Consider the following 12,388-nt stretch of genomic DNA (forward strand, 5'->3'; position numbering starts at 1 on the left):
TCAAGAATTCTCTTTCTGGAAAAACCACGATTAATTCATAAAGAAAATCTCTTGGAATTGAATAGTTTGTCATCGGAAGCAGTCTAGTCATTGCAAGCATTCTGCAGAGGGTTCATCAATTATTTTGGACACCCAATATGAGTTCAAAACCTTAGTTAAAAACACTCAGAAGTTTAAAAATTTTCGATGCGTACAAAGGGTTAGTGCATACAAAGAGTTAGTATCATGAGCTGTCTGCTTCAGTAATTAAGAATTCGCCTTTCGCTGGTTTCCTAGCAGAATCTTAGCTGAGATCAGCGACAATACGAATATCACCAACCAAATTGGCGTTCTTTCGTCGCTAATTTCGTCACGTCCCTTTATCCTTTATGCGCAACCTAGTGACAAAAGCAATGCAAAAAATGGCGACTAATCCCTCGAATCCTGTAGCTGTGTTTCTCACGGATTTGTATCATTCCTTTGCATTACGCGCGCATGTAAAAATGAATTAGTTTATAGCTTGAGTTCATTCAATTGGGTATTAGACATCCTAATGCCGTCGCTAATTCTACATTAAGATAATTCTCTCTTTTTCGTCTTCAAACCCCAAAGAGAATGCAAACGAGAAAAAAGTGACACCAATTGGAAACAGCTAATTTTAAAACAGCCTCTTATGAAATGATTAATAAATTGGCAACTCCAAAATCATTTCTTAGGAAGTTATTTTAAAATTAACTGTTTCCAATTGGTGTCAGTTTTTGCTATATGCTTTATTCTTTGTATTGGGGTTTGAAGACTAAAGTGTGAGAATTTAACAAGAAAAAGGTAACAGTTTTGATGCTTTTCGTTTATCTTACGATTCTTAATTTGCTTTTATATTGTCTTCATCGGCTCATCAAAAAAAAAGTTATTGATTGCAACGAAAGAATTTTTTTTGTTTTTAGTTGTGACTCTGAAGTGACGAGTCTACAACAGCTTTATGTTGCATCTTTTTATTACTAATCGAAATTATATATTTGACTGCTTCTTGTATATGCCTTTTCCTCAATAAATATCTAATTTATTCATTGAAAAGATAACCAGGTTTTTTAATTGGTAAGAAATTGTAATCTATGATGCTAAATGAGTTCTATCAGGGTTGTGAAGTATGGTAACACATCTGATGTTTCCGCCACCGTGTATGATCTTAAAAGATTTTACTTATCATGAGAATATCTTGATTTGAAAAGTTCTCCTATAGGTTAGAAAAAAAACCTCGCATATCGCACAATCTCTTGCATAGTTCTATCAATATTGACAATTTTTATTTTTGTAAAGTTGTGTCGTATGAGCAGTTTGTTATTATTTAAGCTGTGATATCTCTCTGTGTAGAAAGCATAAAAATAAACTCAATAGAAATTTCATAACCAGATAGCGCTAGTTAAATCAGATAATTTAGTTCAAGTTAGACAAGTTAATTAGGTGTTTGAAATAAGCGTTCTTTCGTAAAGTGTTATTGTTTCGAAGGCGCCAGAGACGAGAGTTGAGTGATATATCTTAAACAAACACATTGATGAACAAAAGCATATTGAGCTGTTGAAACATTTTGATGACTAATCCCTCGAATCCTGTAGCTGTGTTTCTCACGGATTTGTACCATTCCTTTGCATTACGCGCGCATGTAAAAATGAATTAGTTTATAGCTTGAGTTCATTCAATTGGGTATTAGACATCCTAATGCCGTCGCTAATTCTACATTAAGATAATTCTCTCTTTTTCGTCTTCAAACCCCAAAGATAATGCAAACGAGAAAAAAGTGACACCAATTGGAAACAGCTAATTTTAAAACAGCCTCTTATGAAATGATTAATAAATTGGCAACTCCAAAATCATTTCTTAGGAAGTTATTTTAAAATTAATTGTTTCCAATTGGTGTCAGTTTTTGCTATATGCTTTATTCTTTGTATTGGGGTTTGAAGACTAAAGTGTGAGAATTTAACAAGAAAAAGGTAACAGTTTTGATGCTTTTCGTTTATCGTACGATTCTTAATTTGCTTTTATATTGTCTTCATCGGCTCATCAAAAAAAAGTTATTGATTGCAACGAAAGAATTTTTTTTGTTTTTAGTTGTGACTCTGAAGTGACGAGTCTACAACAGCTTTATGTTGCATCTTTTTATTACTAATCGAAGTTATATATTTGACTGCTTCTTGTATATGCCTTTTCCTCAATAAATATCTAATTTATTCATTGAAAAGATAACCAGGTTTTTTAATTGGTAAGAAATTGTAATCTAGGATGCTAAATGAGTTCTATCAGGGTTGTGAAGTATGGTAACACATCTGATGTTTCCGCCACCGTGTATGATCTTAAAAGATTTTACTTATCATGAGAATATCTTGATTTGAAAAGTTCTCCTATAGGTTAGAAAAAAAACCTCGCATATCGCACAATCTCTTGCATAGTTCTATCAATATTGACAATTTTTATTTTTGTAAAGTTGTGTCGTATGAGCAGTTTGTTATTATTTAAGCTGTGATATCTCTCTGTGTAGAAAGCATAAAAATAAACTCAATAGAAATTTCATAACCAGATAGCGCTAGTTAAATCAGATAATTTAGTTCAAGTTAGACAAGTTAATTAGGTGTTTGAAATAAGCGTTCTTTCGTAAAGTGTTATTGTTTCGAAGGCGCCAGAGACGAGAGTTGAGTGATATATCTTAAACAAACACATTGATGAACAAAAGCATATTGAGCTGTTGAAACATTTTGATTAATTAGCAAAGTTGTATTTGAGCATCAGGCCAAAGTCGAAATGAGTGATTTAAATTTAGAAGAAAACTCGAGAGCGAAAATTTGAAGTGAACTAGATTCTTTGAACAGAACTGGAAATTCAATTTAAAGTAAAATGTGCTATTTTGAAGTGACAAAAATAAGGGGGGTAGCAGAACTTGGTGCCCTGCGACTGTGGGAGTTATATTAGGCGGACGCTTATGAAATTTTAATGTGAGGTACAGCCAATGATCCTCTCAGGCTGATATAGCTTTTGGGCCAATCCGACTACCCAACCCCGAGCTATTAACACCGGAAGTGGGGTGATTTGAAGGTTTTCGATATTTTAAGTGGAAATATGAACTTTTAAGTAAGAAATAACTTTATTAACCAGTCGAAACTAGGTTTACGTGTGAATTAATGTACTGAGTGATCTTGGGACGAGTCTAGGAAGCATAATTATGATTTTTAATATGAAAATGCAGTTTTAGCGGAAAAATAGTTAACACTTAAATTGAAATAGCAATTTCTCAAAAAGTTGAAATCTGATTGACCTGAAAATTGGGGGATAGACTAATTTGGGTACGGGGAATCCGATTGTGAGGTCGGATTTGACCCCACACCAACCTGCACGGAACTAGCGCACGCCCGTGCTGCGGAACGTAAAATTTGAATTTCTCGTGGAGTATTGGTAGTAGCCATATGATTTTTGGAGGGTTAGTGTAACTTTTCAAGAGCTTTCGATTGGTGATATTTTCAATCCCAGATTCCGACCGGAAGTCGGTGCTTCGGGACAACCCGAGTGCCGAAAACAGGAAATTGGCCTTTTTGAGCTGCCGAATGGCTTTGAAATGGTTTTAATATGATAACCTGAGACATTTAGTGACAAAAAATAACCACCCCGGTCAATTTTGACGAACTCGGATTTTTCGGGTCTCCGCACCCACGACTCGTTAAAAATTTTCAAATTGCAAACGACTCGCAACGGCTGAACCGTTGGTCATGAAACTTAGCAGGCAAATTGGTGGCACCCTATAGTTACTAGAAAACTTTACCCGGAGACGTTTTGACTACTACTTCGCAAGTTATTAAGTTTTGAAATTTGGGGTCATCCGGGAGGTCGATGAAAATTGTGCGCGGTCATTGCTCGTGTTCTATTAGGAGTTAGGTCAAAAAAATTGGTGGGTAGGTGTAACTATGGAAGGACTTCCCGCGCCAATAGTTATTTTTACCAAATTGATCCTTCATTGACCTCTAGAGGTCACACTTTTGGGTTTTTGAGAAATTTTGTTTTCTGACTACTTTTTGTATGGGGAATTGCACGGAATGCTGGGAAAAGCATACCAATCCATTATTTAAGCTTTAGCGAGCATTAATTAGCGATATATTTACCCATGGAGACCAATAGTCTTTGAATAACAAAAGCGACAAAATTGACTTGGTGCCAAAATTGTGTGCGCAAATAAGGGCGATAAGGACCGCGGACTTTGACGTTACTCTGTTTTTGTAGTGAAGAGAACTCCTCCTTTGGATGTATCAATCAGTCCGAATGACTTACGGGGTTTACTTAAGTTCCAAGAGTGTATTTAATTAAGATGAGATAAAGTGGAGTGGATTTGTTTATATATGAGTCCAAAGGTAGTTTACTTAAGATAAGGAGAAAGTTGAACAATGGTTGCTAGCAGTTGAATGACAGAGCATAATTTGATATTGGTTGTTTGCATAGCAAACAAAGCCCTCCTACGGAATGTGACAGATTGCAAGTGTAAGTTGCAATGTTTACTTCAGAGATTAAAGTTTGTTTGCTTAAGATAAGAGCGTATTGGTTGAGTATAAATTAAAGTGACACAGAGAAATTTTGGCAGAGAGAGAGAGAGACAGATTTTGGAGTTTTTGGGAGAACTTCAGAAGTTTGGTATTGATCAAGCGAGAGAAAGTAGTTGGTTTAGTGGGACTAGACTTTGAAAGCTTTGTAATTGCAAGACCAGTTAGGATACTGTGAGCGTTTTGATTTAGTTCATTTGGGAAGTGAACCACGGATATTGGTAATAATATTTTAATTACTATTATAAATTGTCTTGAATTTGTCTTTTCCTTTGATGTGCAAGTAATTCTCTTACCTTTGTTATCCATATAACCAGAATTGATATTACGAGCTCAATTGTGAATTAACTTATTTCAAGGCAATCTAACTTGCAACAGCATACAAGAGTGGAAGAGGGGAAATTGCAGAGTAACAAAGTAACGCTTGCTTCACCAATTCAAAACCTTTGGTTTTATTTTTTTGATCGATCTTCTACGCGACAGAGTCCCCTCACTGTTGGCCTAGTTAGATATTCAGAAGACGACATTGGCGCTCCTGGGTGGGCTTCGTTTCGTTGTTACTTTTTGCTGTGGATTAATTTCCAATTAGTTGGAGAGCGGGCGATATTTCTTGTTGGAGAAACTGCTGAGAGCACACCGAAAGTTGACTTACATTTGCGATTTTGTGTTATCCGTAGTTTCATTATGTTTGGTTATCAGTTGGTGAAGCGTTTTCCTTCACCAGGTTATGAAGTTTGGGAAGTTTGGCGTGAACATTACTTGAGTACTGGCATGAAGCTGGGATGGACGGAAGAAGAGATGATGAAGTGGCTGCCTACAAAGTTGTGTGGGTGGGCCTTGAATGCAGTAAGTGATTTACCAAGAGGTTATTGGCCGTCGACTGCAGGGAAGCAAGCATGGACACTGACAGAGACGCTGTATAAGTTTGACATACGATTGTCTGACAATCCAAATTTTTACGAGCGAAGCTACAATTTGTTTGTTAGAGGAAAAGCGGGAAGTAGTGTGGAATTCAGTGAAACCAGTGATACTGCAGATCAGAGAACGCGACAGCAGTGTTCTCAAAGGCAGGTGATTGATACAAAGAGAAGAGTTGACAATTCTTTAATTGATCAATTTCGGCAACCTGGCAGAAGTTTTGAAGGGTTTGGCATTGGGTCCAGCTGTGGTTTGTCAAGAAGAGGAGCTTTCGGTAAAGATTTTTCTGGAGAAGTGGAAGATATGAGCATTGCTGAGAGTTGTAGTAGAATAAGAATTCCAGGTTACGGCGATGAAGTGCAAACTGGACCTGAGGTAGAGTTTACGGAGGAAGTTTGTGATCAAACAAATCAGGAAATTTCTAGAGCAGCGCTAAGCGAATATGATAACAGTGGATTCAGAAACATTCCGACAGAAGAAAAAGTCATTGAGCGGAGAGTTTAGTCTTGTGGACCAAACGAGCATTATGCTGTAGAAAAGAATTATGTACCGTCGCCAGAGTCTGATGAGCTAAGCGATGAACAGTCGGATGATGACTATTTGTTTGAAGATGCTTCGGAAACAGATTTTTCGGATGTAGAGGAATTTGATGACAACGATTCGAGAAGCGAGACAGGTTTTGCCGCGAGTTTGAACTCAGTAGCATGCGACAACGTAACTGCAACAGCGAGCAATTTTGGTGGTGGTGTCAAAGCTAGCAGAGACGATATGTTGGGAGCCTGGGCGTTGATGGAGTTAAAGACAGGAGGTGCGGACCAGAAGTTCTTCAAAGCCGCCGACATGGCTGATGAGACACAAATCTGTACAACTGAAAATACTACGGACACTTTGGAGAATTGGACAAGTCCAGGAGGAATTGATCAGCTGTTGATATCTGAAACACAGAAGGGTCAAAACGATAAGGCAGCAGTTGACCGAAGTAGTTTTGCACAGTTGGGAAAGGAGTTGGAGGAATGGGTGCAATCGCAATTGCATGAAAGTCAGTTATATGATAGTGTTCTGTCGAGCCAACAGATGAGCATCAAGTGGAAAATGCTGGAATTCACAGAACAGGGAAAACCGATGAGATGTCAAAGCCTACAGTGTTGCAGATATGGGTTCATGATGATCAACAGCCTAGGAGGGAGGACTCGAGCGGGTTTTCGATGGAAGTTGAGCGGAAAGTGGAGAGAAGGATTGCATCACGATATCCGGAGATTGCAAAGCTGTTGCTGGAAAACCGATCCTTAAGCCGGAAGGAGAAGTGGAGCCGTTTGGAAGCATCTGGACAGCAGTCATGGCAGGATTACAGGAGAAATGCTAGCTACATTGGAAGAAGAGTTGGTCATCCATTCAAGCATCAAAGGAAGAAGGTTTTCGTGTACAGGTGAACGAGTGTATGATGAGAGGGACGTTGACAGCTAAGTTATTAAAGCCTTTTTACCCAATTGTTGCCTACATTGTTTTAATCTAATCTATTAGGATAATTTGATCAAGCACTATAGCCGTAGAGAAATTTTTTTTAAAAGTAAGATGATTTAGGGAAATGTGTTGATTTGGTAGATCTATTTTTAGATTTGATTTTTTAGTGATTTTGGGGTTCCCCGGGTAGATGTATGTCAAAGGCAATAGAGTTTGGTCAGAAATTGATGTTGATGAATTAGGTAGGATATGTTGAAATGTGGAAATGCGAAAATGTTTTTAAATCTGATTTAATCAGCCGCTATTCAAATTTTGGTGCCGTTAGTTTATATTAACCCGGAGCTAAATATAAGTGGTTCACTTTACTAGATCGACTATGGTTAAAGTACGTAGGAGTAAGTTAATCGGGTCAACGGATAAGGCTTTGCAATTATTTGGGAGAATAATAATCTAGGAGGGAGGATTGTAGAAAGCATAAAAATAAACTCAATAGAAATTTCATAACCAGATAGCGCTAGTTAAATCAGATAATTTAGTTCAAGTTAGACAAGTTAATTAGGTGTTTGAAATAAGCGTTCTTTCGTAAAGTGTTATTGTTTCGAAGGCGCCAGAGACGAGAGTTGAGTGATATATCTTAAACAAACACATTGATGAACGGAAGCATATTGAGCTGTTGAAACATTTTGATTAATTAGCAAAGTTGTATTTGAGCATCAGGCCAAAGTCGAAATGAGTGATTTAAATTTAGAAGAAAACTCGAGAGCGAAAATTTGAAGTGAACTAGATTCTTTGAACAGAATTGGAAATTCAATTTGAAGTAAAATGTGCTATTTTGAAGTGACAAAAATAAGGGGGGTAGCAGAACTTGGTGCCCTGCGACTGTGGGAGTTATATTAGGCGGACGCTTATGAAATTTTAATGTGAGGTACACCCAATGATCCTCTCAGGCTGATATAGCTTTTGGGCCAATCCGACTACCCAACCCCGAGCTATTAACACCGGAAGTGGGGTGATTTGAAGGTTTTCGATATTTTAAGTGGAAATATGAACTTTTAAGTAAGAAATAACTTTATTAACCAGTCGAAACTAGGTTTACGTGTGAATTAATGTACTGAGTGATCTTGGGACGAGTCTAGGAAGCATAATTATGATTTTTAATATGAAAATGCAGTTTTAGCGGAAAAGTAGTTAACACTTAAATTGAAGTAGCAATTTCTCAAAAAGTTGAAATCGGATTGACCTGAAAATTGGGGGATAGACTAATTTGGGTACGGTGAATCCGATTTTGAGGTCGGATTTGACCCCACACCAACCTGCACGGAACTAGCGCACGCCCGTGCTGCGGAACGTAAAATTTGAATTTCTCGTGGAGTATTGGTAGTAGCCATATGATTTTTGGAGGGTTAGTGTAACTTTTCAAGAGCTTTCGATTGGTGATATTTTCAATCCCAGATTCGGACCGGAAGTCGGTGCTTCGGGACAACCCGAGTGCCGAAAACAGGAAATTGGCCTTTTTGAGCTGCCGAATGGCTTTGAAATGGTTTTAATATGATAACCTGAGACGTTTAGTGACAAAAAATAACCACCCCGGTCAATTTTGACGAACTCGGATTTTTCGGGTCTCCGCACCCACGACTCGTTAAAAATTTTCAAATTGCAAACGACTCGCAACGGCTGAACCGTTGGTCATGAAACTTGGCAGGCAAATTGGTGGCACCCTATAGTTACTAGAAAACTTTACCCGGAGACGTTTTGACTACTACATCGCAAGTTATTAAGTTTTGAAATTTGGGGTCATCCGTGAGGTCGATGAAAAGTGTGCGCGGTCATTGCTCGTGTTCTATTAGGAGTTAGGTCAAAAAAATTGGTGGGTAGGTGTAACTATGGAAGGACTTCCCGCGCCAATAGTTATTTTTACCAAGTTGACCCTTCATTGACCTCTAGAGGTCACACTTTTGGGTTTTTGGGAAATTTTGTTTTCTGACTACTTTTTGTATGGAGAATTGCACGGAATGCTGGGAAAAGCATACCAATCCAATATTTAAGCTTTAGCGAGCATTAATTAGCGATATATTTACCCATGGAGACCAATAGTCTTTGAATAACAAAAGCGACAAAATTGACTTGGTGCCAAAATTGTGTGCGCAAATAAGGGCGATAAGGACCGCGGACTTTGACGTTAATCTGTTTTTGTAGTGAAGTGAACTCCTCCTGCGGATGTATCAATCAGTCCGAATGACTTACGGGGTTTACTTAAGTTCCAAGAGTGTATTTAATTAAGATGAGATAAAGTGGAGTGGATTTGTTTACATATGAGTCCAAAGGTCGTTTACTTAAGATAAGGAGAAAGTTGAACAATGGTTGCTAGCAGTTGAATGACCGAGCATAGTTTGATATTGGTTGTTTGCATAGCAAACAAAGCCCTCCTACGGAATGTGACAGATTGCAAGTGTAAGTTGCAATGTTTACTTAAGAGATTAAAGTTTGTTTGCTTAAGATAAGAGCGTATTGGTTGAGTATAAATTGAAGTGACACAGAGAAATTTTGGCAGAGAGAGAGAGAGAGAGACAGTTTTTGGGAGAACTTCAGAAGTTTGGTATTGATCAAGCGAGAGAAAGTAGTTAGTTTAGTGGGACTAGACTTTGAAAGATTTGTAATTGCAAGACCAGTTAGGATACTGTGAGCGTTTTGATTTAGTTCATTTGGGAAGTGAACCACGGATATTGGTAATAATATTTTAATTACTATTATTAATTGTCTTGAATTTGTCTTTTCCTTTGATGTGCAAGTAATTCTCTTACCTTTGTTATCCATATAACCAGAATTGATATTACGAGCTCAATTGTGAATTAACTTATTTCAAGGCAATCTAACTTGCAACAGCATACAAGAGTGGAAGAGGGGAAATTGCAGAGTAACAAAGTAACGCTTGCTTCACCAATTCAAAACCTTTGGTTTATTTTATTTGATCGATCTTCTGGGCGACAGAGTCCCCTCACTGTTGGCCTAGTTAGAAATTCAGAAGACGACACTCTGCTTCTGCAGATTTTGCGCCAGCTATTATTTTAGTTACTTTGTAAAAAATTTTTTTTTTGCAATAAACTACGCCATTTGAAATTTTTCACAAAAAAGGAGATCGATAAAGACAAAGCTGCTAATGCAGATCTCATTAGAAAATAAAAATGCAATCTTTTGTATCCAATACACTCTGCCAAGACAAAAGATAGTATTAAGTGCGTTATTTCCTGAATATAATTTTTAAAAATTTAGTCCAAGGTCTATTACATAAATTTCATTAAAAATGGCCGTGATAAAACTGTATTTCTAAAGTATTTTTTTAAGGCTAGTGTTTCACCAGGACGGTTGTTGTTAGGTTTTCATCTGCAGTGAAAGAGACTCTCCCAATTTTACTTCATATGTAAACGGAACCAGTAATCGGCTGCGAAGCACAAGTTACAAGTTTTATCTTGGTTTTGGCATCAAGTTGCTTGGATTGCTACTTTTTTTTATCAGTTTCCAACAAGCTGTCTTGACCTCTTAAGGTTTGCTACCCTATGCAGTAACGAGCGCTAAAGTTATTTCACACGAATTGTTACACTGAAAAAAATTGAATAATCACAGTGCTATTAGACTTAATAGGAACGCTGTTCACTCTGGTTAACTTTCAATTTTAATCACAATTATTGATTGATAAGTGGTGTCATTGTTGTCATTAAAATAAGTATTTTTTTTTGCTTTCTTTCTTTTTCGTTCGTTGACTCTTTGTTGTGATAGCCTTCTGCAGTTGAATTATGGAATCGTGTACTTTCGTCAGTTAAGACTTCTCTCCAAAATTTTTATCACCATACAGTTTAATAGAAGAGGTATCAGGCAAAATTAGAACAGGCAAAAGCAATTTTTGTAAACATCAGCCGAAATTTTTACGCCGTTACTTTATGACAAGTAGTCGAGCACCAACAACAAAATTTAAAAGAAGCACCTGAAAATGCGTTTGTGCAAAGTCAAATGTATTTATCGTTTGTCTTCACTGCAACATTTGTTAATAAAGGCGGTCAATTTTTTAAAAAATAAATGTATTGAGCACGTGGCATGTGCATCCACTCAGTCCAAATCAGTTTGTCCATTTTCTCATTTTATGCCGAGGAGATCTATAAAATATCGATTGACTCAAAGATCATGCTATTTCATATTTGTAATAGTTTTTCGGTCATATGTTTCTGCCAAAGTTTGCAGCCGAGCCATCGAAGGTAGCAAACTTTCAGGGTAAACTTTCAGGGCAGTTCAGGGTAATCTTTAGAGATTTTAAATTCGTTTTCGAGAGCAGAAAAATGTTAATAGGGCCGGACAGTTGATTACTTTAAAGTGTAACTTGGATGTTTGATTCCCTTCTTTTTAGTTCTTTTAATTGTTCTAAAAAGTACAGAAAATTGTCTTTGAAAATCAATGCTCTCTTTCAGAAAGACTACAGCTGCCGCTTGGCAACCAGTTTCATCATTACAATAAGCTGAATAGATCTGGCTCTACATGGCAGCACAGCAGGCCAAAAATTTGTTCAACCGACTGTCCAGAGCCCACTATTCTGAGTTCCAGAACCCGGAATCAGCCAGCACTTCAGACAAGACACCATTGTACCAAGAGGAGGAGGAAGATTTCAGTCAAGAACAGAAGCCAGCATACTCAAAGTAACCTTTTTATACGAAATATTGGACGTACATTAAAACAAAATATGAGAACAATATGCGAGACGTACATTTTGGCCAGACACATATTGACACATTTGAGAGTCTGCTGGATCAAAAGTTGCATGTCGCTTTAAAGCGCTTTTGGTATACAGACTGAGGTGTGCGTTAATGATCACCCATCCAAACTAAAAAAAGCCATGATCAGACCCGTCCAGACGATAATCAGCCATGATCAGACTTTAGCTCGACTTTACGTAAACTATTTTAAATATCTTAATATTTACCATCAAACATTAAAAAGTAACCCCATCCCGTGAAAATTAGTTTTACATGAGGAGAAAAATTAGCATTTGAAGAAATGGGTCAAAAAAGTCTCAAATTTGCTGACATGACCGTTTAACGGTTGCTCTTTTTGCAATGACTCTACCTCGACCCGCCGCCTTAAGCATTATGACCTTTTCTGAACGTTTATGAAAAGGATGTGCGTTTCGGATGCTGTTTCTTACAAATATTGCTGGATATACTCAGTTCTTGTTTTTTTTGCAAATGTTCGAATCATTTTGTTTCAAAGAGTCTTTTATATAATTCGGTTAATTTTGTCCGTTCTTGCGAATAATAATGTGATAAAAAACAATTCACTCTGAATGCTGTTAAATGAGAGAATTGGTGACAAAAACTTTTAAAAAGTTTTTGTTTCATCTGAACAATTTTTCACTGCAAGATAATATAATATTCCCCCATTCCACAAAAAGGCTAATCTCTGAAAACCTTGAT

At 37.2% G+C, this 12,388-nt stretch overlaps 2 protein-coding genes across 7 annotated transcripts in view; one reads left to right on the plus strand and one right to left on the minus strand.

The window, feature by feature from the left end:
* The window catches only part of LOC142334636 (E3 ubiquitin-protein ligase AMFR-like), a 172,188-nt gene that overhangs the window by 151,204 nt on the left and 8,596 nt on the right, over positions 1-12,388 (minus strand). The gene's annotated exons all lie outside the window — the stretch shown is intronic.
* Positions 1-12,388, plus strand: part of LOC142334637 (synaptic vesicle 2-related protein-like) — a 53,256-nt gene that overhangs the window by 23,447 nt on the left and 17,421 nt on the right. For all 6 annotated transcript variants that reach the window (XM_075382832.1, XM_075382833.1, XM_075382835.1 and 3 more), the window contains one exon: positions 11,390-11,614. In XM_075382832.1, the coding sequence (XP_075238947.1) occupies positions 11,457-11,614 (158 nt within the window). In that variant the 5' untranslated portion in view covers positions 11,390-11,456. The remainder of the gene's footprint in view (positions 1-11,389; positions 11,615-12,388) is intronic.

Source organism: Convolutriloba macropyga, chromosome 2 (genome assembly GCF_964194025.1).
Source record: "Convolutriloba macropyga chromosome 2, txConMacr16.3, whole genome shotgun sequence".
NCBI lineage: Eukaryota > Metazoa > Xenacoelomorpha > Acoela > Convolutidae > Convolutriloba > Convolutriloba macropyga.